This window comes from Ursus maritimus (assembly GCF_017311325.1).
Source record: "Ursus maritimus isolate PB19 chromosome X unlocalized genomic scaffold, ASM1731132v1 scaffold_X1, whole genome shotgun sequence".
In the NCBI taxonomy this organism is placed as follows: domain Eukaryota; kingdom Metazoa; phylum Chordata; class Mammalia; order Carnivora; family Ursidae; genus Ursus; species Ursus maritimus.
In genome coordinates this window covers 123,171,240-123,198,847 of record NW_024423319.1, presented here as the reverse complement: position 1 = coordinate 123,198,847, position 27,608 = coordinate 123,171,240, and the positions used below count along the sequence as shown (strand labels likewise).

The 27,608-nt window shown below is 47.3% G+C and overlaps 1 protein-coding gene across 1 annotated transcript in view; it reads right to left on the bottom strand.

The window, feature by feature from the left end:
* Nucleotides 1-336: 336 nt before the first annotated feature.
* PRKX (protein kinase X-linked) overlaps nucleotides 337-27,608 on the bottom strand; it is an 82,867-nt gene continuing 55,595 nt past the window's right edge. The window contains exons 4-9 of the mRNA XM_040634766.1: nucleotides 22,900-23,019; nucleotides 15,834-15,929; nucleotides 12,279-12,336; nucleotides 9,819-9,896; nucleotides 7,896-8,044; nucleotides 337-4,961 (exon numbers count right to left, since the gene is read on the bottom strand). Coding sequence (XP_040490700.1) covers nucleotides 7,919-8,044; nucleotides 9,819-9,896; nucleotides 12,279-12,336; nucleotides 15,834-15,929; nucleotides 22,900-23,019 — 478 coding nt within the window. The 3' untranslated portion in view covers nucleotides 337-4,961; nucleotides 7,896-7,918. The remainder of the gene's footprint in view (nucleotides 4,962-7,895; nucleotides 8,045-9,818; nucleotides 9,897-12,278; nucleotides 12,337-15,833; nucleotides 15,930-22,899; nucleotides 23,020-27,608) is intronic.

The window sequence follows — 27,608 nt, the reverse complement described above, 5'->3', positions numbered from 1 at the left end:
TACCATCTGGCACTCTGCAGAAAAAGATACAATGATCTTCTATCATATACTTGAAACTTGCTTAGAAGAAAGAATTTCAAGTCCTCATCACGAGAAAAATAAGTTCACGATTATGTGTGGTGATGGAAATTATTAACTACACTCATGGTGGTTATCATTTTGCAATATACACAGATATCAAATCATTATGTTGTTCACCCAAAACTAATACCGTATGTCAATTATACCTCGATAAAAAAATTAAAGATTAAATTAAGAGACACTGCTGACCCCTGAACTAGATAAACACAGACAAGCCTGCCCCATAACCAAAGAAGCAGACCAGCATCAGACGTCTTAAAAGATACAAAGTTTTATTAAACAAACCTGGAATGAATAGTATTATTACATAAATTAGGCAGCAGTACAATTTTCCTAGGGTATATATACAAATCACAGTGATTTTCATTGTGCAAGAATTGAAAGAATTAGCAACAGACTATTTTTTTTTCCACATGAGAAGCTGGGACAACCCCACAGGGATCCCAGCGCGGGCTCGCCGGGGTGCACCACACCTGCAAAGGCACTCCGTCTCGTGTCTGCGGCATCCCACGGCCGACTCGGGGCCACCCCGCCAGGCTGCCCGCAGCACAGCGCAAGGAAGAAGGAAGCTACGACCGTTCTGCAGAGCTGAAGAACCGCCTCAGAGGACAAGACGCCCTGAGTGTCAAAAGGCTTGAAATCCCATCTACTCACACACACATGTAATGACTTTTACTTTAAATTAACAGCGGCGTCCACCAGGGAAGAGCCGAGGGAAGCCCAACAGAATGCATGACAACACAATAACTTATAGGAAAGCATGACAGAGCGTTTCCCTTTTACTACGAAAGACTGCGAAGCCCACGGGGTCTGCAAAGCACACTTGATAGGAATACGCGACGCTTGGTGAAAACACCACTCCCGCACTCCACCGCCACCAACACACACACCAAACTACCCAAATACATTATTAACACAACAGTTCATGTGCTTGTCTTCTTGTTTTTTGGTAAGTGGACATCGTCCCCTGAAGGTGAAGTAAAGCGAAGGCCTTCTCGCCTCCGTGAGAAACACAGACACACGGTACAGGTACACAGGACTTGCCCAACGTGGTGGATGCACCACCAGAAAAAGAACTCGGGCGTCACATTCTCAGTCTCCACCTTGGGAGCCGTCAGGGGCTTCTGTGAGTCTGTTCATTTTGGGATGTATGATCGATTGGTTGGGGGGAAAAATCCAACCAAGAATTTTCCCTGCACTACAATAACCAAGTAGCTAGAATGAGAATTTTGACGTGGTCATGAGATTTGACGCAGCCCGGAGCGCTCCCCAGGAGGTGGGCAGCCCTCGGTGCCCAGAGAGTGGGGGCAAACTGGGGTCTTTAGTGGATGGCACGGAGCCATGTTTTCACAGTTAAAGTGGTCCAAAATCTAGAGGCAGCTTAGGTCATACATAGAAATGGCAAACGCATCCCACATCCCGCGACTGTCTAGCGGTACTGGTGATTCTGTCGTTGGTAACAAGGAAGTCTTTACGTAGGGAGTACAGAATAAAACAGGACACTACCAGACGCTCATGGACAGGTGGGTGGGCAGGGATGGGAAGAAGAGTATGAAAGCATCACGAGGACGTTGAGCTGGGTGCACGGATCTTGCTGCTGGGCTTTGACGTATCGTCTCATCGACCGCAGAAATCGCAATGTGCCCATTGCCACACCAGATACGTTTATGCCAAGCAGGGTTCTAACGTGTGTTCTGCAAGAATTGGAAGCTGGCCAACGCAAATGGAGGACACGCTGTATGGCCAGCTGTGATTTAATTTCCTTCTTAACTTTGCAGATGTGTGTTCGAGCGGGTTGGTGACAATCCCCTTAGAAAAACACCACCCACCCCAACGTATTTAATTTGCAAAACATGCGTTTCCTGAGGATTTTCTTTAATTGGTATTTGTATTTACGAAAATATTGCCAACTCGTAAAATTGCATAGAACAAAAGAAGCCTATCTTTTTTTTTTCCTGATGCAAATTTTGCGAACATTTCCACGATGTTTCTTCTCATACGACTTTTGGACACAGGTATCTAATCAGATATCTGAAGATTTCAGAGTGTCCCCACCGAATAAACTCTTTTTCAATTATATATAGTAAGTGTCCCATGTGTCTGGGACTCCTTTTGATTAAATCAGTCTTTGCATTACATCACTCTGCTTAATTTAACAGTCCAGCCACGGGCCGTTAGCACATGGCGTGTGCCACCTCGAATATTGAAATGGCAAGGCTGAGGTTAACACCATCTGGTATCCTTGGAATTCCTTTTAGTTTTCAATTTGTTTTGCATGGCTGATGGCCGATGACAATGTTTTTAAAGAACCATGTGATGTGTGCATTCCAATGTTGGCGTGTGCGTGTGTGTGTGTGCGTGCGTGCCTATCTGTCCAAAATTAAGGCATTGCATTTCATGCTTTCTTGAAGCTATTTTCATATCCTATATAAAATCCGGGACAGTGAAAACTAAACCCGAAGATATGCATATGGGTCAGTGTGTCTACATACAATGTTTTAACGTGCTCAAGAAAGGTGTTTCATTTATTTTTATTTTTTTAAGCACAAGGCTCCAAAATAATAATAATTGACTTTTGTAAATCAGAGGATGTGAGATCTTTGCTTTCCCTCATGGGTTTATGTATCAGAGCACAGACACTGCCGATTTAGCCTTGTAATAGTCAATGATGAAACAGTTAAAGAACTTCATGCTGAACTCATAGCCCGTGATGGCCCCCTACTTAATGCAAACGGCACAGGGACTGCTTGGTACAGACTGAAAACACCGTTCTGTTGGAACGTCCGTAGGGCACGCCCTTTAAAAATGTCTTTTCTTTGAGTTACTCATTATAAAGAGTTTATTTTACTGAATCTTGTAGTACCTCTAACCTTACTCATTGAATGTGTATTTGAAGAGCAGGTCATGCATGAGAAAGAGGGAAATCTGGAGTGGATTTGATTTCAGGGTCTTTTACTGCCTGGGTGGGTACACATGTTCTCCATTCCACCTTCCACAATGCTGAGCCCCAGGCTTCTGGTTCCTGAGTGGAATCTGGCCAAGTCTGGTATGTGACTGCATGGTCTTTGACATTTTGCTGCTTAAAGAAATATATGACTTCCCCACACGGCAGCTCTCCACATTCACGGATGTGCTTACAGAAGAGAGGTATGAAGGGTTACATGGAAAGAAAAGGTCTTCCCAGGCACAGCACTGAAAAACAATGTCTACGATGGCCAAGAAGCCACAAGGTGACTCAAGAACACATGAGCTGGAGAAACCTCGAGAGGGTGTCCAGGTTTCCCTCTTCCCCGCACCCATTTCACTGAAACACCTCCCAGGGCATGCAGTGCTCCCATCCCCGCTGCCCACGGAGCTGGACTTTTTCAGGCCAACCACGGGAAGAAAGGAAGGGTACAGAAGGGGTTCTGGAGGTCTGTGTGTATGTCCCTCCGCAGTCACCAAAGGCTCTGGCAGTGAAGTGCACAGACATCCCTGCAGAAGGTCACAGTTGAACCCTACAACCAGACACATCACAGACGTAAGCAACTCTGTTAGTCCAGCTGAGTCACGGTCAGCAGAGAACGGGCAACCCCTTGAGATTCATGCAGCAAACTTCAGAATGAGGAAGAGAAGCACAAGACAAGGCAACGGATCATGGAGAGCAAGGACCCCTAGCACCTTTTGCACGCCCCATTTTTTGAGAGGACCCACATCTAGCAACATGCACACTGGAACCCACTCCACATCTGCCTTGCATTAAGTCAATCCCAAGGGGGAAGCATCTGCAGGATGCTCTTCGTGATAGCTTCACGATCAGGTCCAGAGAGGAAAAGACAAAATCTCAGCCACCAAGAAGTCTGCACAAGCCCGCCCTACGTAGGAGACAAGAGTGTGCTGGACACACCCAAACTGAACATTTATGAAGACAGAAACAAGAGAGATTAATTTTTACTTCGCTGAACACTGACGTCCTGTGGCTCATTTGCTTCTTACTTTTCCCACAGTGGAAGTTGAAAAAAAACCCAAAAAACCCATGTTTGCATGAAGGTCATCCGTGCAACTGAGCCAACACGGAAAGTTATTTGTTAGCTCTGCGTTTTGCTGGAGACAGAGCTCAACTGGAATTTTAATAGGTAGCCACCTGCTCCCACCACCCCCCAACGGAGTATGAAATTTCTGGATGCGACGCAGGAAACTTCTGGACTGCATTCCATTCCTTGAACAACGTTATTGGTATTCTCAGACTCAAATTCAACTGTCCTTCTCTTCCCTTCCAGTTTCAAGACCTACAGTCACCAGACACAAAGCACTGAAGAGGGCATGTGGACCACCGCGTGGTGTTTTCTTCACAAGCTACAAAATGCACATAAGACGATAAAAAATGCACACGTCTTATCCGTTTTAGCTTTTGTCCCCAAGAAAGCCAGATTCTTGGAAGAGCAATTTGGAAAAGAAAAGTCATAGGCTCTGCCAAGTATGAAGATTTACAACACGGCACAATTCCTGTGCACCAGTCATATGGTGTTTTTACACACGCGCAACACACGCACACACACGCCATCTGTGGTTATAACCAAACACGTTCAGTTCAAACTTATAAAGATAAGTCTATGAGGAAAACCAAGATATCAACAGTAGGTTCACCACACTAAGAGATAAGATAAAATCTACAACAAAACAATGATCCGAAAGGTCCTACTGTGCAGTAGATTTCCAGTTGCTTAATGATGCTTAATTTCCAGTTGCTTAAATAATGCCAGGTCCGTGACTTTGTACGGAGATCCAGTCTCTTTATATACATCCGGACTTATAGAATACGGAGATGTCCTCATCCTGTGGACACGACCCTTCTTCAGGGATGATGTGCAGCTCCTTGTCCCCAGCAGGTTCAAATCACCCTGTTTGCGGCATGAAATAAAAAAGGATTTTGTTAGTGTTCAGAAGAACTGGGTAAGTTTCGTAATAATCATCCTAATAATTGAAAAATAATAATACACACACAAAAACAAACTTTCCATTGGAATTCTTCTTGCAAAGATCCACAAGCGTGAATTCTAAGGGGAGGGAAATGCTTAATAAAATAATTAAGCAGTGAGATGTCCAGGTGATGCAGTTGGTTAAGCCTCTGACCTTCGATTTCGGTTCAGGTCATGATCTCAGAATCATGAGATCAAGCCCCGCATCAGGCTCTGTGCTCAGCGTGGGGTCTGCTTGAGATTCTCCTTCTCCCTCTGCCCTTCCCACTCGTGCTCTCTCTCTCTCTAAAAATAAGTATACAAACCTTTAAAAAAACATTTAAGCAGTATTTTAATGGTGGGTCTCAAATGGGATATGATGGCATCACGCATAACATTATCCCATGTTCAACTATGCTGAGAGAGGAGACTGATTTCACAAGCAAAACCAAGTCCTGTCTCGATGTGCTTCACCATAGAACCTTCCAGCTAGATGGAAAACATTTCAACTCAAATGTTGAAGTCAAACAAAAACCAAAGTGTGAGGTCTGTCCCTGCCAGCCGTCCTGACAGTCTGCTCCATGGGCTGAAAAGATGGGAAAATTCACTTTCCAAAGACGAGCGGGTTAGTCATACAGCTATTAATCGGCTCTGGAGGGCAGGAATTAAGGTGCACCTGTGTGTCATCAACGGGAGACAATTTTACTTCACGAGGGTGCCTGGGTGGCTCAGTGAAGCGTCTGTCTTCAGCTCAGGTCATGATCCCAGGGTTCTGGGATGGAGCACCATGCCAGGCGCCCTGCTCAGTGGGGAGCCTGCTTCTCCCTCGGCCTATCCCTCTTGCTCCTGCTCTCTCTCTCTCTCAAATAAATAAATAAATAAAGCATTAAAAATATTTTTTTTGCTTCACAAAGAAATAACCTTCCCGCGTGGATGGTCACACCTTATCACTCGGCGCTGAAAACGCCAGATCTCTGTCCCATGTTGTGTGCAAAATCGTGGAGACCGATTCAAATGTTAACAGTCCAGCTGCTTGCGCACGAGACCAAAATTCAGTGTCTTGGAATGAGCAGCAATGTGATCATGAAATGATTTCTTATTTCCCAAGGTTCGTTGAGAAGGTTATCAACAGTGAATGATTCCAGGTGCAAAAAAAATGCCATCGACGTGTACGTTCCCAAGGATATGCACTGCCTTGAGAAAGTTATTCCTATCTACGGAATGTGCTAAAAACATAGCTGGGGCACCTGGGGGGTACAATTCCCAACCACGAATAGAAAACTATCCACTGGGTACACGACAGACCCCATCGGACGGCAGCTTTGTGCTTCCTTAAGTAAATTTAATAGTATCTCTGTTACAAAAAGGTCCCAGTCCTCTGACTTATCAACCAAGTGTCCTTCACCAGAAACCAAACCACGTCTTCCATTTCTTTTTTTTATTTTTATTTTTTATTTATATTTTTTTAAAGATTTTATTTATTTATTCGACAGAGATAGAGACAGCCAGCGAGAGAGGGCACACAAGCAGGGGGAGTGGGAGAGGAAGAAGCAGGCTTATAGCGGAAGAGCCTGATGTGGGGCTCGATCCCATAACGCCGGGATCACACCCTGAGCAGAAGGCAGACGTTTAACCGCTGTGCCACCCAGGCGCCCCCAAACCACGTCTTCCATCATTTAAAGATAACTGGATAAAAATAACGTATAAAATATTATAGGCAAATCATTCAAACCTGAAGCAAACGAGGAGAACAGAAAATAAAACCCGAATTTAGAAACACCTTCTGTTTTTAAAACTCGTTAACTGGCCTTCACTAGGTTTGCAGAAGCTGGAAAAGCTGCAGCTAAAGAGAGTATTTTAAGAAAACCTCAGGAGAACGATCGTTATGTGTTGAAAAGACTAAAACCCATCAAGCAGACGTGTTCCCTTCTCATCCACACGGCCACCTGTTTCTCTTATTGAATTTTTGCTTCCACAAATTTTTAACTTTTAGGCAGGTTTCCGCGTGGCAACAGCAGCCGAGAACAGGTTTCCAGTGCACCACGCCTCCCTCCCTGCGAGAGCTCTACCATGGCGTCAATGGGCACATGGTACTGACCAATTATTCCTCCTATTCCTCAGAAGTGCTGTTGGGGGGATAAACAGAGGCAAAAACCAAGAAAAGTCAAGGAGTAGACATATCATTGGCAATATCTTGCTTCTCTTCCTTCCCGCGATTTTTCTTGCCTGCGTGTCGTGAGGAGGAGACCCTGATTTAAGTGGTGGAGTAACCGAAAGGTCTTACTACCCACATTCAAAAATCCTTCAAAGTCATCAAGTCATAGATTCCACAGACACAGAGTCGTAGACTTTCAACGGTTCAAAGAAATGAGAAACTCAAAAATCCCTTCTTTCAAACATCCAGTGGAGCTTAGCAAATTCCACAGGAGGTGTTCACTGCTGTCATCAGTCTCTAGTGACAAGGGAACCTAAAAAAACCCTTCTGAAAATATTTGGTAGGTATCTACAAAGAAGCTGGTGTGGAACTCAGGGCTTCCAGAACGCAGGAACTCAGGGATTTTTAGCAAAGGGGCTGTGCCCCTGGAATGCGCAGACACACACGTCCCTCACAGAGGTCTCAGACGTAGACTGTGCCGCAGCAGGTGTGTCTGGGGAGTGGGGCGTTGGGGGCAATGCTGTCTCTGGGCCACACTGCATGTCTTGAGTAACACACCGTGGGGTGCTGATGAAGTGGACGCTAGGAAGGACTCCATCCAGCCCTGCCCCACTGCTGAGCCCCAGTGGATGAGGGAAGCCCCACTCCGCCAAGGCAACATGCCCTTGACGTGGGGACGCGTCACCCTCACTCACGCATCATTACTAAAACGAACGGTTTACCTTCCAGATGAAGATTCCCGTCCTCAGAAATTCTTGAAGACTTCCAAATCCTTTGGCGACACTGGAGGGGCCGTGTTCCAGTCATTCTCCGGGTAGGCTTCGAAGTTGGAGGTATCGCCCTCGCCGCACAGCTTCGGCACGATGGGGGGCTGCAGGGCAGGGGCAAGACACAAAGCACAGTCAGAAGGGAACGGTGCGCACCTGGATGGGACGTGCATCCCTTATGTCTGCGACTTTACATAACCATAGGGGTGATTTGGGGGAAAAGAAGCACAAAAAAACAAAGTTGTCCTTTCTTTGTTTACTGAGGTGGAAAGTTTCAAATCGGAGATATTTCGAAAAAGGTTATCTGTCAATGGTGACGTAGGAGGAATGAACGGAGGAAGGGTGGTAGCCAGCCCTTGCTTCTAAATTCTAGACTGGAGAACCACCCAGATTCCTTGTTAATGCAGATCCCCAGGCCTGCTCAGGTCTGAGGGATCTGAAGCAGCTGGTCCAGTGGCCAGAGTTTGGAAAATTCCAGAAAGAGGTGAAGCACGACAGGCTCCAGTGTTGGCATCATCGATGCCAAGCCTCAATCCCGCATCAACGAAATGAGGTCACTGGCACTGAAGAGGAACTCAGCCAAAGGTTCCCGTAGAGGACCAGTCAGCAAATATTTTTGGTTTTGCAGGCTGTAGAATTTCTGTGCTGACTACTCAGCTCGGCCACAGCAGGGGGGGAAGCAGCCACAGACAACATGCAAATGAATACAGGTGGCCGTGTGCTAATAAAACTTTATTTATAAAAATAAACAAGGGGCTTTGGGAGGAAACAGAGGAAGAGAATAACTTACACTCGGTAATGCATACCTTCTAATATCGATTTGGTTTCTGAACAATGAAAACATATTATTATTTCAATTTAAAAATAAGTCATTTAATACAATGAAACCCTTGAAAGCAGCTCATTGAGACATTGGTGGTCTGGGCTGAACCCTAGGTTCTGGGCTGGGGGCCGGGCATGAGCATTTTTAAAGTCTTTCCATTGGCTCTAAAAAGTGCAAGGTTGAGGGGCGCCTGGGTAGTTCAGTTGGTTAAGCGTCTGCCTTCAGCTCAGGTCATGATCCCAGGGTCCTGGGATCAAGCCCCACGTTGGGCTCCCTGCTGAGCGGGAAGTCTGCTTCCTCTCTCTCTCTCTCCACTGCTCACCCTGTTTGTGTTCTCTCCCTCTCTCAAATAAACAAATAAATAAAATCTTTAAAAAAGGAAAAAAGTACAAGGTTGAGAACATCAGTACTGAAGTCTCCTGTTAAAAATGCATTTGAATTCTGGGTCGCCTGGATGGCTTAGTCGGTCAGGAGTCCAACTGTTGATTTAGGCTCAGGTCATGATGTCAGGGTCGCGAAATCAAGTCCCTCAGCGGCCCCACGCTCAGTGGGGAGCTGGCTTGAGATTTTCCCCCCATGCCCACATGTGCATGCTCTCTTTCTGTCTTTCAAATAAACATACACCTATCTATCTATCTATCCATATTTTTTTTTTCAGTTCAAAGAAAGGTGACCTAGAAAATATTCTCCATCTGATCTACCACCATCACTGCACAATATCTGTAAGTGTTGGACAAACGCCTGATCTGTGTTATACCATTTACCATTCCCAATTAGAAACTGGTGGGACGGGACTCATCCTAGTCATAGTTCCAGTGAGGGACAGAGCCGGGTCTCAAAAAACCCGACTGTAAAACGTGGGATCTTAACCCGTTACCTCTAGGTGTGTCTGTGGCAGCCAAGATCTCCACTGAAAAGGGATCTTGGCTAATTAGCGATTTGAGATGATCAGCTGCATTATACAAATTAATTATGTATCAGAGTCAGACACTGCCCCTTGCTGAAGACAGGTAAAGGGCGCCGAGCTGACAGTCACCCACGTACGTATGTTGTACCTTCAGCTTCCTTTGTGGGACCGCCTCCCAATCCACAGTTCGGAACCACCGGTGCCGCTTCACGTCATCCGCTCCGTTCTTCAAAAGAAACAGGAATCATCAGCAGACAGAATTTCGCCAGGACAGGGAACAAAGCATTCCAGAGAATCTCTACTTTACTTAGTACAGAATAAAAAAATAAAATTAAATTTAAAAAGTGTGATACGTTTTTGAGTAATTGTGCCTGGACCGTGAGCTAGGAGGGGCAATGTAAAAAGGAAGGTGTTTGTGTTCTGTTCACCATCATTTATAGTAGAAACCAACCCTGTCATTACTACCCTGGGCCACACTTTTATGAAAGTATGACTATGGCTCAGGCTCCTGAGATAAAACGAGACAGACACATGGTCATTTCTGAGTCTGCCGCCTGTTTTTGTCTTGACAGTTTTCTCTGGTATTTAGCATCCTCATCACAAAGGCCTGAAGACCGAGGTTCACTAAATGATGTAACTGGCTCAGTACTGCAAAGCCAGTAAGTCACATGACTAGGACTCAAACCATGATGCCCAAATTCAGAGATCTGAACAGCTACCCAGCAGCACCTTTCAATTATAGTACCAGTGTGTTCGTGTAATAGTAATGGTTTGTTAGGGTCTGTTTCATTCACAAGGGTGACACCAATAGCCAACTAATGGCATCGTGGTCTTTGAAAATCCCTCCCAGGTGTTCAGCCTTCCACCCGACCCTTCTTCTTCCTTTTTATGGCCCTTGGAGCAACTTTTTTAATCGATTAAATGTTGGGAGTTGTTAAGATAGAAACACATGAATTCTGTGACATAGGAAGAAGCCAATGGATCTGAATGTAACATTAAGTTTGTGAAATGTCACCTGGAACCTGTAAAGAAGAACTTATTTGGAAATAGAGTCTTTGCAGATGTGATGAAGGGAAGGATCTGAGATGAGCTCAACCTGGATCAGGGAGGCCCTAAATCCAATGACAGGGGTCCTTGTAAGAGACAGAAGAGGAGACACGGACACAGAGGAGAAGCCACGTGAAGACAGAGGCAGAGATGGAAGGGATGCAGCCATAAGCCCAGGGATGCCTGGAGCCCCAGAAGCTGGAAAAGGAGGAAGGACCCTCCCGTGGAGCTTTCGGAGGGAGCACGGCCCTGGCCCGCCTGGATCACAGGACTCCTGCCCACCTGGATCCCAGGAGCCCTGCCCGCCTGGATCTCAGTGGGCTAGCCCCACCTGGATCTCAGTGGTCCTGCCCCGCCTGGATCTCAGCACCCCTGCACCGCCTGGATCTCAGCAGCCCCGCCCTGCCTGGATCTCAGGAGCCCTGCCTGGATCTCAGTGGTCCTGCCCCACCTGGATCTCAGCACCCCTGCCCCGCCTGGATCTCAGACTCTGGTCTTTTGTTACAGCACCCACAGGACACAAATACACCCACATCAACAGAGGGTCCTGAGAGCTTGGTGGGAATCAAGCCTCACCCACGGTCTACTGTGTCTCCCAAGACCACAGCAGACAAGACCAACGCACTGGCCCATGTTTAAGTTCCTCCCTGGACGTCCACAGCTAGAAATAGCTAAGAAGACTTTCCCAGACTCACTTAGATTCAGTGGTGCCACAAGAGAACCAAAACATGCACGTAAGATATCATACCATTTATGCCACAATCTCAATATATTCCCCACCACATAAAAAGCTTGTGAAAACTATATATGATCTACACATTCTGAAATGTGCTCACCCACGTTCATGGCGCTCCTCACAAGAGCCACAAGGCGGAAACCACGCAAATGTCCATCCACAGGTGGATGAGTAAGCACAGTGGGGTCCATCCACGAATGGAGTGTGACTCGGCCATAAAAAGGAGCAAAGCACTCACACCTGCCAGCATGTGGACGGACCCTGAAGCCGCGATGCTCAGTGGGGGGGAGCCAGACACAAAACATCACTCGTGGTGTGATTCGTGGACATGAAGGCCCCGAACAGGGGATTCCACAGAGACAGAAAGGAGATTAGTGGTTGCCCAGGGCAGGAGGGACGGGGGGCTTGGGTAACGACAGCGTAAGGGTATGCGGTTTCTTTCTGAGATGAAGGGAAACATTAACACTGACCGTGGGGATGGTTGCACAATCCTGCAAACACATTAAAAGCTGCTGGACTGCACACTTTCAATGGGGAGGCGTGTGCAGTATGTGATTTACAGGTCAATCGCGTTATCGGAAAAGTCGAAATAAATAAGCAAAATACCGACATGTTCGAGACGATGGGTGAGTCGTCGACTCGTGGGGGAGAGAAGAGAGGATGGGGTATAGACGCAGGTGGATTTTGCATGCCCAGGTACCCAGATTTGAAAGTGGATCAACGATTACACAAAACTGCCATGCCTTTTATTTCTAGAAACAGAAACGTACGGTGTCGAGCAACAAGAGGGTCTAAGGGATGATACATATGGAGACAAACACTGACCTTCATGTTTCCAAGGCGTCTGGTTCTGTCAACAACAAGCAATTTCCTAATGAGGTCTCTATTTGCGGGAAGGAGACAAAAAAAAAAAAAGATGCATCTTGATACGGACCCAAGCAAAGACGGCATGTCAACAGCAGTAAAATCTGCCCACCACGCTACGCACGGGGAGACCAGATCGATTTCCCTTTGCCTCAACATTTTCCCGCAGTTGTTTCTTCACTGATACTGGTTTGTACGTAATTTATGCAAAGCTGGGTTGGCTACACACAGGGACAGAGCAGAAGGGAAAAGGTTCATTAACTCATTGCGCAGAAAACGAGCCTTCCAACAGAACACGTGACAAAATTCTGCGCCTGCCCCAAGGATGGCGACATTTCACTTAAATTATACCCGTGAGGCTGTCCTTGTCAAAGAGAAGACGTCCGCTTTTACCAAACATGGATGGTCACGCTGTGCGCTAAGGGTCTACGTATTTACGGGGTTCTGGTTGCACGCTGCTTGGTCTCCCATCACATCCAAATTTCTGTGACTCCCTTCAACTCTGCTGCTGTACCTGCTTCTTCCTCCTGGACAGCAGCCCATGTCAGAATACAGGCCCGTTAGGATTATGCCAGGTCTATAAGGATCTGACGGCTAAGGGGACTGTCCAAGACGTTCAGAAGAAGGTGAGGAAGTAAAAATCGTGTGTGTCTTACATACTATACAGAATACATTATGGGCAGTCATAGCTAGACTTCAAATACAAATTGAAATCCCCCAGACCAAGGAAAAGACCCATGGCTCAGTTTCAAAAGACCCATAACACAACTTCAGAAGACTCAGGTGTACCTTATCCCCCAGGGTGAGAAGCACCCCCGTGGACTCATGCCACGGCGTGCACTCTGTGCCCGGCTGCAAAGGCTGAGATCCCAAGGCCCGCGGTGATACACGTGAAGGTCCAGGGTCCCAAGATCCCCGGGCGCCGTATGTCTAGACTGTGAATCACCGAATGCCATGCTCTTCAAACAATCCCAAATAACTATGGGTTTTTTCCTTCTCTTTCCCTACCATTTACACCCATCATCCCCGTTAGTGCATATACTTAAAGCTGTCTATACTGGGATTCTAATAACGATGTTTTATTTAAAACGTAAAATGCAACCCTTACAAAGGGGCCATCTGATATGGCAAAGCTGTGTAGAACTCTAGGACTGTCTGAACTCTGGAAGGGCCTACAATCTGGGCACGGGTCCTATGGCCACCAGCAATCCCTTGATTCACGGCGCCTGAAATTCTAGATCTTACTATCCTGCCTGGCTTCTCGCTGACCCCTCTGGGACAGGAAGAAACCCTGGTATTTGCTCTACCAAGTTGGCGAGAAGCCCCAAAGCTCTGACGTCCTTTCAGCTGTGTAAGATCCCATAAGGAATCTCAGCGTCAATCCGAAGAAACCCACGCCCAGGCAGAAAGGTGACACGGTCCAACGCCGAGGTTGTGTGAACCAACAACGGAAGACCCTGAGAACGTGAGAGTCAAAATCCGACCGTCATGGAACCCAACGGCAGGGATCTGGATACGCAAGACTGCTTAGGGTCCTGCTTCTCAGCCAACTCAGGAAGATCCAGGCAATACCGTGGAGAAGTGAAGTTCTTCTCAACCACCATTTGCAATCAGCAACGACATCCAAGGAGCCCAGGTTCCTGCTCTGGCTGAGCCCCCCTGCTGGGGACATGGGGGTCCCAGGGCAAGAGAGAAGAAGAGCCTGGGGCTGCTAAGACGAGGAGTGTTCTAGACCAAAGGACAGCAGCGGAGTCACTGCTGGTTCTCTCTTCAGAACAAACTAGGAGGAAAAGAAGCAGGGGTAGCAAGACACCAGACGGAGATTGAATTTAGGTTTGTTGTATTCCCTTCTTCTCCATGGAACAGTGTAAACTTACTCAATATTTTCGTACGACCGACTTGAGCCCTTGCCATCAATGATGGAAGAAATGACCTATGATTTAACGCATCGTCCCTTCTCTGGGGAAACTTCTCTAGGAAGAGCTTAAGTCATTCCTTGCAAGAGGAAGGTGAATACATCCCCTGAGGTTCTGCCTAGACTAAGACCTTCAGGGGGTCTCCGGAAGGGACTGATTTTTAGAAAGCGAGAGACAGTCCACCTCATTTTACCTGGAGCACGTGAACCAACAGCAACAGCTAAGCCACACCTGTATACCTCCTTGGACTGGATTCCACCCGTGTGCAACCAGAGCGAGGCAGATGTTCCCACCCCCTCGATTTACCCAGAATCCCAATGGTCTAAGGTGACCGCCAACTGGCCGATCTACCAGTGGGTGTGAGCCCAGTTTAATCCAAGCAAACCACTGGTAAACTGTTGGCATATACACGAGTAAATTTTTAAAACATCCATGTGACATAACGTCACTCAACTCTAATGGGATCTGGACCCTGGGGGAGAAGGTCTATATAATAGTTTTCTTTTCTTTCTAGAGAAAATGAGCTTTTGACTGCTCGATCTCCCTTTGCACCTTACTATCTTACCATTCACGGGACAGAGTGCTCCCCGTTCTGAATGATTATTTTTAAATGGAACCTCGTTTTCTGGCTTAGTCTTCTAAAACTTGCCTGGTGTGTCAAACCTATCACCACCTCTGGCTCAACCAGCCAATGGAAACACTGTCTTCTACCTGGACGGAGAGCCTCTGGGGGGAGTGAGACGACCTTCACCAGTTAGAAAAGCAACTGGATGCAGCCAGTGGTCCCAGCAGCTGACCCAGTGTCATGAAATCAGTTTTCTCTGAACTCGCTGCCCATAGGCTACTTTAAAAAATAGCAAAGAGGGAGAAAAGTCTAGTTCTCGGCTAAATGCAATGAACCACCTTGTCATCAGCAGGACTTGGTGCACTCAGCACCTCACGTGGAAAATGCAGGGAAAGAACTAGAAATCATGGTACAAAAATGTCTACGAGGTGACCAGATGGACGAAGGTAACTGGAACGCCACAACCACTCTGAGATTTTTAAAAACGTAAGTTTTCTCTGTGCTGTCACCACACATTTAATGAACTGCACACCCAAAGTTACGAACATGGAAGCCGTGGAAAGTTCTCATCGCAGGTGCTCATCAGTCTCAATTTTAGCATGAAAAAGGAATTTAAGAATGAAAATAATTTAAGCAGGAGGAAAAAGACAGCCTGCTAAAGCCATCAGCACTCCTGCCAACCGCAAAACCAGCTAGAGGGGGTGGGGGGTTGGGAAGGACCCTTTTCGTCAAATACTTAAACGGCTCTCTTACTCAGTGGGATTAACAAACGCCTTTACTGGCTAATTCCAAAGGTCATTTCTCTCAAAACGCGTAAAATCTGGCCAAGAGTCATGTAAAAGTTAAGTATCATTACAGTAGAATCACGACCACCTTTTCCCGTCCTGTGGAAACGTCGACTGTGCGGGAGACGCGAAGCAGAGCGCGTTAAGAACCCAGTGTGCCGTCCTGCTCGGCAGGTGCCCGCCCTGGGATTCCTCGTCTCGTGATTTTAAAAATAAACACCCCCGATGAGGAGGGAGACGGTTTACTTACTTTACACTGAAATCCAAATGTCTGGGGAAATCTATCTTGCCTGCAAGGATTTTTTGATAAATGCCAAATGGGTTGTCATCAAAAAACGGAGGAAACCTGTAAGAAAAATACACATCTATTTTTAGAGGAGAACAAGCACGGAAAAAATCCCTGCTTCGTAGCGGGCACCCTTTCCTCTGGACGTTCAAAATGTCACCCCCTTCAGACCACGAGTGAAGTTCTTCGAATTCTTCATACACAAGGACTATGCGGCACACAGTAGGTGCTCGATAAATGTGAGCAGGGCTAATGGAAGAGGATGGATTACACTGCGTCCTATTCCTTCCTTCCTCTCTCCCTCCCTCCCTTCTTCCCTCCCTCTCTCTCTTTCTTTTTTTTCTTTTTTGGTTCAAGTAGACTATACGTCTACAAGCAGCCAGTATCTGAATCTCCAGAGTAGATGAATCCACGTGGGTCACACTTAGGGAGCTGGATGAGAGCTTGTACCTTTAGAACACAAAGACCTAGCAAATTACAGCCGGAAGCCTGTTTTTATAAATAAAGTTTTACTGACAACGCTGCCATGCTCACTCACTCATGTATTACTGTCTACGGCACAGTTATCAGAATTAAAGACTGTAGTCCTAACAACAAATGTTGGAGAGGATGTGGAGAAAGGGGATCCGTCTTCCACTCTTGGTGGGAATGCAAGTTGGTACAGCCACTCTGGAAAACAGTGTGGAGGTCCCTTAAAAAGTTAAAAAATTGAGCTACCCTATGATCCAGCCATTGCACTACTGGGTGTTTACCCCAAAGATACAGACGTAGTGAAGAGAAGGGCCATATGCACCCCAATGTTCATAGCAGCAATGTCCACAATAGCTAAATCGTGGGAGGAGCCGAGATGTCCTTCAACAGATGAATGGATTAAGAAGTTGTGGTCCATATATACAATGGAATATTTCTCAGCTATCAGAAAGAACGATTACTCAACATTTGCTGCAACATGGACGGGACTGGAGGAGATAATGCTAAGTGAAATAAGTCAAGCAGAGAAAGACAATTATCATATGGTTTCACTCATTTATGGAACATAAGAACTAGGAAGATTGGTAGGAGAAGGAAGGGAAGAAGGAAGGGGGGGTAATCAGAAGGGGGAATGAACCATGAGAGACTGTGGACTCTGGGAAACAAACTGAGGGCCTCAGAGGGGAGGGGGTGGGGGACTGGGATAGACTGCTGATGGGTAGTGAGGAGGGCACGTATTGCATGGTGCACTGGGTGTTATACGCAACTAATGAATCATCGAGCCTTACATCAGAAACCAGGGATGTACTGTATGGTGACTAACATAATAAAAAATTATTATTAAAAAATAAATAAATGAAAAAAATAAAGATTGCAGTCCTAGCATAGAAACCAACCGTCTTCTCTAATACCTTGAGATAGGGAAAAAAAAAAAAATCAAATAAGCTCCATTAGAAACATACTTAAAACTGCAAAGAGCTAGAAAAATTACATAAAATAATAAATATATGCCAGATACGTACCTACATGCCCCAAGGCACAAGTTGTACTTTTGATATTTGCTCGGAGTGCTGAAGGAAAAGACCCTCAACTCAAAAGGATACCGCTAATTGGATCTTTTAGAAGCAGAACTTCTGATCCACTGAAATAAGCACTGGAAATATCTTATAAAATGGCGTTTTCATGGGATACCTGGGTGGCTCAGTCAGTTAAGTGTCCGACTCTTAGTTCAGGTCAGGTCATGATGTTAGGGTTGGGAGATCGAGCCCTATGTCGGGCTCCAGGCTCAGTGCAGAGTCGCCTTGAGATTCTCTCTCTGCCTCTCCCGCTACGCTCCCCGTCCCCACCCTGCTCATGGCCTCTCTCTAAATAAATAAAAAGAACGTTAAAAAAAAAAAGATGGCGTTTTCAAATGATACCCTGATGGGAGATGGCAACTTAACAGGCAAAAAAATTTCCTGTTGATTTCAAATCAATTTCTGATGTTTAAAAAAATTAACTAAATAAAAACAAAAAAACAGAATACAGTGAGTGGAATGGTGGTCTCCAGAAAGACATATCCATGTTTTTACCCTGACAATCTGTGTGTGTGAGTTTATTTGGAGAAAGAGTCTTTGCAGATGTGATTAAGGGAAGGATCTGAGATGAGCTCACCCTGGATCAGGGTGGCCCTAATCCAACAACAGGTGTTCTGATAAGAAACAGAAGAGGAGACACAGACACAGAGGAGAAGCCACATGAAGACAGAGGCAGACATGGGAGGGACGCGGCCACCAGCCCAGGGATGCCTGGAGCCCCAGAAGCTGGAAGAGGCAGGAAGGACCCTCCCCTGGAGCCTGGGGTTGGAGCACGGCTCTGCCCCACGTAGATCTCAGCAGTCCTGCCCCGCCTGCATCTCAGGGGTCCTACCCCACCTGGATCTCAGACTTCTGGTCTCCAGAGCTGGGAGAGGATGGACTTCTATTGTAAGCCACCATGTTTTTCGCATTTGTCCTACCAGCTACTAACATACAGAACAGACACCTTAACTCTGCACATACATTATAGAGAAGTGAAAAATTGAAAAACTAAAGAACAGACTATAAAGTACAAAAAAAGGAAATTAATGGGAAACTTGAGGGAGAAGAGGTTAAGTGAACAAGGAAAATGGAAGACATTCAGTAAATGGGAAAGCGTCACCATGTGTGATAAAGGCACCAAAAAGCTTTTTTTCCTTACGAGACATTTCAGATCTTCACTGACGCACTTTGGGGTGAGCAGAGGCTTGGTGCTGAGAAGGGCACCGCAAGGAGAGCTGCTGGTTATCTGGGCTTCGTAACTACAAGTACTTTGGCCGCTGTTGGCTTCTAGAGTTACGAGCTACCACGTCCCGAGAAACCGCCCGGGCCAAGCTGGGGAGGAAAGGTCTATACGCAAAGAGACTCATCCAGTCCGCGCCAGCCGACTACGCCTTCGACTTAACAGCTCCCAAGTCAACCGTTTCTGGTCGGCCAGATGCTGTGTCTGACAGTGGCTGGAGGAGTCGGACTCCGTTCTTGGGTGGCGGCCCCGCCTGAGGACAACGGGCTGCATGATTTCATCGGGGGAAATGCGCACGTTCACCAACGGCACGTTTAAACACCAGGAGAAAATGTGTCATACATACCTAAGAACATTTATGGACAATTATCACACAAAGTGTTCTCAGGAAGCCGGCGTTACACGAGTGCTTCATGGGGAAGGTATGTCAGCAGCAGCGTAACGAGCGGAAAGAAATGATAATGAACGAGCAGGACCAGATCGTGCCCAAAGGAAGAAGCAGAGAAAACGGGGATCTGAGAACGAGCCCTGCCCTGGGCAGGTGGAAGGTGCTCTGAGAAATCCGCAGATCTCTGTCTCTAACCCAACGGAAGAGTCCCAGCTCCTTGACAAGCAGCGCGCCTCGTTATGGAAGTGAGCTGAAGATCTCCGCGGTCCCAGCGGCGCTCCGAAGGACGACGTGCTCGTGGGCATGAAGGAAGGTCAAGAGTTTCCTCTCCCGACTCCGCGCCAGCTCTGCCGCTTTTTCCATCATCTCCCCGTGATGACTTTTTCACATATCCGTTCTACCCACCCACACCTTCCAGGAGAATGGGCTGTCCAGAAAGACGCGCGATAGTGGCGGTAACGTCACGCTCCTCGTCCCCCTCTTGGACGACCACAGGAGGGCCTGGCCTTGGAAGGCGGGCACTTTGGACGTGGGTTCGAGGAGAAGAGAGAGTTTTTGGAGAGAAAAACAGAACGGGGAAGTGCTACCAGTTCACCGTTTCTGACGTCTTCCTCGAGGACCCCCTCACCCGGGACGTGCGTAGAAAACGAAAAGCCTGTGTCCTTCGGAGAAAGTGTCAAGGACAAAGAGCGGGGATGTGGAAGGCAGAGTGTAGAGTAGGAAAGAGCCCCAGGGACACCCTGTCTGAAATGTGACCGCCATGATTCTCAATACGCTGTCCCACGGAACCCTGGGGTTCCACAAGTCTCTTTCCGGAGCTCTGCGAAGGTTTTTTTTTTTTTTTCTGATTGCAGATCTCAATGTGGATGCATTTTTTTCTTACACCTCCAGCAACCGAGGCCTGGTCGCTGGGGGGAAGGGGGTGGGACACCTCCAGCTGCTGCCAGGGAAACGTGGGCAGGAGAGGAAGCAGCTGGAGGGGGCAATGAGGAAATTCAGAAGTGGTCCAGGGGAAGGCTGAGTCTGGCAGGAACTACAGGGAGCCAAGGAATGCCCAGGAGGGATCGGCGAGGCTTGTGGCATGAGCACGGACTTGTGTCTCTCCAGAAATCCCTCCAGAAAGCCTTGAGCCCCCCCAGCTGGAAATGTGTACATGAAAACACATTACAGTGAACACACAGGTCCCTGCCTCGTATGAAATGCAAAGGTCAGCTCATAGTATCGCGGTTGGGAGTGGGTTCTAACGATTCATCATCCATTATTCTAAAACAGCCTCTAATATATTAGATTTTACTTCATTACTTTATAGTCTACTGCTAATCCTCTAGTGTATTATATTAGAAATACACTGTTGCTACAATTCTATGAGAATATTAGAAATATTCTACTTTCTAATAACCTAGTACAGTATATTCTAATATTTGAATGGATTACACCCTAATAATATTCTAATCATTCTAATAATTATTTTTACATAATAATCCTAATATAGTCACTCTAATACACCTTATTATATTCTAATTTTACTCGATTTTATTCGAATTTAATTCCAATTTATTTTCTTATATCCCATCAATATTATTTTCCAAACTTATACTTACTAATAATATCTCACAGTACTATATTCTATATATAGAATATATCCTACCAGAATGTACCACAGGAATAGGGAAAAAACAGAGCTCGTGAATGTCCTCTATTAAGCCCTGGCCGCCAGGGTTCATTTATCGTTAAACAATGCTGACCTCTAGTGGTCAGGAACATTAAGGAAGGGAAACGTGCTGCAGGGCATCGGAGGAGAATCTGATGAATACGGGCACATAAATATTCACAACTGTTGTACCTTCTGGACGGATGGGCCCCATGCATGATTCCTGTTACCTTTCTGCTCTGCGTGGGACTTCACAAGCTGGGGTGTCAAGAAATTCGATTCTGTGTGAATTGCTAGACACATCTGGGTGAAGAGTAACGGAAAATACCAGAGATCAGATAGATGATAGATGATGGGTGGATGGATGGATAGATGGATGGATGGATGGATGGATGGATGGATGGATGGATGGATGCAATAGATAGATGGATTATAGACAGATGGGTGGGTGGATGGATAGATACATGATGGATGGATGGACACACAGGTAGACAGAATAGACAGATGGATGACAGATGGGTGGGTGGGTGGGTGGACAGATGGATGGATGGATGTACAGGTAGACAGAATAGATAGATGGGTGGTGGATGGATGGATGGATGATGGATGGATGGATAGGTAGACAGAAATAGATACAGAGATGGATGCATGGATGGATGGATGGCGGATTGATGGATGGCTGGCTGAACGGATGGACGTGCAAACAGAAGGATGGATGGATGAATGGGTGGATGGATGGATGAATGGGTAGATGGACTGATAGGTGGATGGGATGGATGGATGGACACACAAAACAGATGGATGATAGATGGGTGGGTGGATGGATGGACAGATGATGGATGGATAGATGGACAGACAGGTAGAATAGATAGATGGTAGATACACGGGTGGGTGGATGGATGGATATATTGATGATGGATGGATGGATAAGTAGATAGACATAGCTATAGGGATGGATGGATGGATAGACAGGTAGGATAGATAGATACACAGATACATAGATATGATGGATGGTTGGATGTCTGGATGGATGGATGTCTGGATGTCTGGATGGATGGATGATGGACAGACGGATGGACAGACAGGTAGACAGAATAGACAGACAGGTGATGGATGGATAGAGGGATTGATAGATGGATAAGTGGATGGACAGACGGATGGATAGATATGACAGATATAGAGAGATAAGTGATAAAAGATGACAGACACATAGATAATAGATACACGGGTAGATAGTTGATAGATAGATAACAGACAGACAAATACAGGTTTTCACAAGACTCCACTCTGGCCACAACCTCAATGCAGAAATACGCCTCTTTCCATCATTCTTTCCAACTGGAAGGGAAGGTTTCCAGGCAAAAAGCTCTGCTCTTGCCCTGCAGGGAATCAGGTGTGGAACGTGGTGGGGCTTTGAGTTCAGCTGGGAGTAAACCGCGAGCATCTTCCAAGCTCTCCCGCAGGAAATAAGCCAGCTGAAGGAAGAGGACAAAGGACAGAGCAGGGAGGGCGGAAGGAGGCAGAGGGGCCGCATGTCCGAGAGCCACATGGCCGGCGTCCTGGCACCTCACAGACCAGCTGCCCGTCACTGCACCATCAGAGAAGAGCCTTTCCTCTGTAGGACCAGAAGGAATCCCCACGTCCATGATTTCTAAGTGGGGGCTGCTGGCTTTATGTTTCTGGTAGAGAACAGCACACCTGTCTCATGCCTCAGCCAGACTAGAGTATTTATGTAATAATCACGGGGATACCTTGATACCTGTTCAACACCTCTGGTATCTGGATGTGGGGGAAGTGGAACCTGGAAAGCAAGTATGGGCACACGCTCTCCTTCCTAGCATAGGACTCATTCATAATGTCCTAAACTGTATGCAATTTATTTATTTTTACCCAACGCATATGATCATTACTTAGCTTTCTGCATTGTTCCAAAAGAGAACAGAAAATTTAATATTATATTATTATATATATAGGCACATTTAGGCAGGCGTGGAAGACAGGCACATTTAGGCAGGAGAAAGGTCCCAAATACCGGTGCTTCCTGTGTATTTTTGCTCTTATGAAAGCACACTTAACTGTGGGTCCCCACTGCCATGTTGGCACAGGGAAACCAGCATGGGGGGACACCATGAGTATTTGCCATCGAAAAGCACCTAGGTTCTAGAAGCAGGGGAGGGGAAGTGCCAGAGTACGCACTGATTCTCCATGGAAGCCCTACTCACCCCGAGTGCATTTCAAATATCAGGATGCCGAGTGCCCACCAGTCCACGGCTCTCCCGTGGCCTTTGCTCTGGATGACTTCAGGGGCCAGGTACTCAGGTGTTCCACAAAGGGTCCACGTCCTGGGGACAGAGAAGGACATGCACAGAAGTTAGCGGTGCTGGGTGAATGCATGCGTCTCAGAAGGACTGAAAGTGACAATGACGCCAGTGATCATGCCGAAGCCCCATCCCCACCCCGTGGACCCACCGTGCTGGGCAGAAACGCCGACATTGTCTCAAAGGACTCGTTCCCTTATAAACGCTCATTAACCCAAACAGAAATGAAGAAAAGCCCTCGGGATCACAGCCGTGCACCGTGGCTGCTGCTTACCACGGTTACTGAAACACAAGAACGCCACAGTACCTGTTTTCCTATAAAACGGCATGGAAAAAACACTCAAGAATTCACTCCCTAACCCCTCAAGAACCTACGTGTCTGCTCCATCAAGGAGCCAGTTCTGTCCTCCAGAGGCAATGCAAAGCTGCTGCTAATTGTCCTTTGCACCTGCTCCCAAAAGGTATGACGTGTTTTCAACGTTTCTGTGGGCTTGTGGTCACTCTAATCTCCCTAGTGGCTTCTAGAAATCCTTAGGTTAAGCAACATCAGGATATTAAGGGTTTACATGGAGCAGGTGGCTTTTGGAAAGGACCGTCTCTGCAGAAGAGGGGAGACTTGCCAAAAATTTAGCTTCTACCCTCACCCAGAGAACAGCAGGCTAGAAGTAATAGGGGATGCCGAGCCCCCCTCCAAACTTCACCCAGACTAGAGGATGGAGCTTCTGGTGGTCAGGTGTGTTGGGTTTTACTCTGGTCACCCCTTCCCTGTGCTGTCTCTGATCTGTCCGTTTCACAACACGTATATGGACTTCCTTTCCTCTTGTCCTTAGAAGAGAATTCTCCTTATACTTAAAAAGAGGCACCACGTTCCATTAAAATTCACAGATATGTCACGTTTCTGCTGAGATTTCTAAATTTTACGCTCTATGGAAAATTCAAGACCGATTTTCTTCATTTTCTCCTGGTTCACGTGCCTTGGCATGGAGGCGACCCAGAACTCACCTGTAAAAAATACTTGTTTTAGAAAAGGTAGAGACTTCCAAGTATCAGATGAGTAAGTCCTGACATGTCATGTACAACACGGGGAGCAGTTAGTGAGACCGTATTTTACATTCGAAATTTACCCAGACGGCAGATTTTATGTGTCCTCACCATCCCCACCAAAAAAGGTAACCAGTTGAGATGACTGGATGTGTCCATTAACTTGAGTGTGGTAATCACGTCACAATCTGTATTAAATCACACTATAAGCCTTTTTAAAAACCATATTATACAATGTAAATACGTACAATTTTTATCTGTCATCAAACTCATTAAAGGTGGTGGGGGGGAAGAGATGAGGACAGGAACACACACAGAGGGAAGACCACTGGGGACACAGGGATGGCGTCTACCCTCCAGGAACCGCGTGAGGTGACCTGAAGCCAGGACAGAGGCTCCTTACAGATCTTTCTTTCAGGAGCCACTGTGGGACCACAGCCCTGAGAACGTCTTCATTCCTGAGCTCCAACTTCCAGAACCGCGGGAGAATACCGCTGTCCGAAGCCCCTTGGGCGGGGTGCTGTTATGGCAGCCCTGGGAAAGGCACGTGTTCCCCACCACGCTGACCACGCACACACCTGACCTTCCTTCTAAAGCACCTGCAGGCGTGGCCCCGCACGTTCTGTATGGATGGAACGGAAACTAATTGATGGCAGGGAACAGCAGACATCTGAAACGACAACTTTGGAGATGGCCCTACTGATTTCCACGTCTGCCTCTTTGGATGGCTGACCACACCCCTCACCTGCTAAGACTCTGACAGATGAGAGCATGTCTCTAAGGCAGGCAGCAGTGGCTCAGAAAGAGGAAGCTATGGGGCTTCCATGAGTACGAAGTTCAGGTCCTCCTTGTGGCTTTGCTCCCTGGTTCGCAGGAAGGAAACAGTCAGAAGTGCAGACCACTTCACACCCATCGGGATGGATGGCTGTGAAAAATACAGGAGTGTCAGTGAGGCCGTGGAGAACACAGATCCTGCGTGCACGGCTGGTGGGGATCCAAGCTGGTGCAGCTGCTGTGGAAAACAATATGGCGGGTGCTTGAGAAGTGAAACCTAGAATCACCATATGATCCAGCCATTACGCGTCCCGGTATATACCCAAAGGACACAAAGGCAGGGTACTGAAGAGATACTTGCACACCCATGTTCAGACCAGCATGACTCACAAGGGCCAAAAGGCAGGTGTCAACCCAAGTGCCCACCAATGGATGAATGGATAAAGAAAATGGGGTCCATTCACACCATGGAACAGGATTCAGCCTTTAAAAGGCAGGACACTCTTGACACCTGCTACGACGTGGATGAACCTTGAGGACATGACGCTCGGTGACATCAGCCAGACACAGAAAGACAAATACTGTATGAAGTCACGTGTATGGGGTCCCCAGAGCAGGGAAATGCAGAGACAGAAAGTCGATGGCAGGGCCAGGGGCTGGGGCAGGGGGCTGGGGAGTAAGTGTCTCGCGAGGACAGAGCTTCATTTGGGGAGGACGCGAAGTTCTGCAGATGGATGGGGGGATGGTTGCACGGCGTTACAAATGCATCTAATACCACGGAACTGTGTACTGAAAAAGGGGGGAGATGCTCCAATTTATCCTAAGTCTACTTTGCGATAAGCTTTATAAGAAGTGCAGGGACGGAAGACGCCAGGCAGAGCAGGATGTCCTCCAAGGAGGGAAGCTGCAAACACAAGTGTCTGAGAAACAAAGTCGAGGTAAGGCAAGCAGGACCTCGGTAGAGGCTGGACAAAGGGTCAGTCTGGGAATTTGTAACCCTAGAGACAGCTGTGCCCGGCTGGTGCTGTATTGCCAGGGAGAAGAATGTCACATGAGGTTCTCCACTTTAGCCACGGAGACCTCGAGCATGCCTCCAGACCACCTGTGCTCTTCTGGCCAACTTATGGGGCCTTCGTGCTGGACTCCCAGGCTGGGAGCACGCCCAGCTAGCTGGAAATCGAGCTCTTAGCTCCTATTAAGACCAGGTGGAGGTGGTAGCAGGTCATTCAATAGGCATCAGGTATAGCCTCTCCACTTGCATTTGGAAAGGTGAGTCTCTTTCTGGCTCTGCCTAGGGTAAGAGGCACAGGTGGAAGGCTGTGTAAGTTTCCAGCGTCTAAGCTGCCCTGGGTAGCCCGATACTTCTGCAGAGGAAGACCTTCCTGCAAACGGCCCCGGTGCTTCGTGGATGTACAGAAAGGCATAAACTGCTAGAGAGATTCAGACGGCGGCGGTAAAACTGTAAAGATGAGACAAACAGCCCCAGATGTTATTTAGAGAGCGCTGGTCCAGGCTGTGAATTATCTCCATGCTCCCGGTCTTCTACTCTGCTCACGCAGCAATTGGAGAGCAGCAAGGTGACACCCGATGGTCTCAGTGTGCTCACTGTTATCAGTTCCACCGTGGCGGGGGTAGGACACCGTGTGGACGGGATTCTCTGCAAAGTGTATATTTCCAACTGCTCGTGTGTTCGTCTCCCATCACCTGCCAGGGCATCTGTGCAGGGGCGAACTGTGTTCCCCCAAAAGTCCTAAACCCCAGAACCTGTGAATGTGATCTTACTTGGAAACACGGTCTTGCAGATGTCATCAAGTTAAGACGACGTCGTATCAGATCAAGATGAACTAACGCAGTTAACTGGTGTCCTTGTAAGAACAGGGACAGAGAAATCTCTCTCCACCACATGAGGACACAGCGAGTAGGCAGCCATCTAAAAGCCAGCAAGAGTCCTCACCAACAACCAAGTTGCCCGGCACCCTGAGCTTGGACTTCCAAGCTCCAGTACTATGACAAATCAATTTCCTATAAGGTTGTCAATCCTATCAGATTAGGACCCCACTCTCCTGACCTCCTTTAACCTTAATTACCTCCTAAAAGCACTATCTCCAAATACAGTCCCCTCTGGAGGGTTGAAGCTTCAACATATGAATTTGAGGGACATAATTCAGTCCATAGCAATGGTGGTGGTGGTGGTGATGGTGGTGATGATAGTAATAGTAATGATGGTAGTGATGGTGATGACGGTGATGATGATGGTGATGATGATGATGGTCATAGTAATGACAGTAGTGATGGTGATGATGATGGTGGTGATAATGTAGTGGTGGTGGTGATGGTGGTGGTAGTGGTGGTGGTGGTAGTGATGATGGTGATAATGGGATGATGGTGGTGATGATGGGATGGTGGTAGTGATGGTGGTGGTAATGGTGGTGGTGGTGATGGTGGGTGGTGGTGGTGATGGTGGGTGATGATGGGATGATGGGGTGATGATGGGATGGTGGGGGTGATGATGATGATGGGATGGTGGTGGTGATGGTGGGGGTGATGATGGTGGTGATGATGGGATGGTGGTAGTGATGGTGGTGGTGATGGTGGTGGTGGGGATGGTGGGTGATGATGGGATGGTGGGGGTGATGGTGGGGGTGATGGTGGTGATGATGGGATGGTGATGGTGGTGGTGATGGTGGTGATGGTGGTGGTGATGGTGATGGTGATGGTGGTGGTGATGGTGGTGGTGATGGTGATGGGATGGTGGTGATGGTGGTGATGATGGGATGGTGGTGGTGATGGTGGTGGTG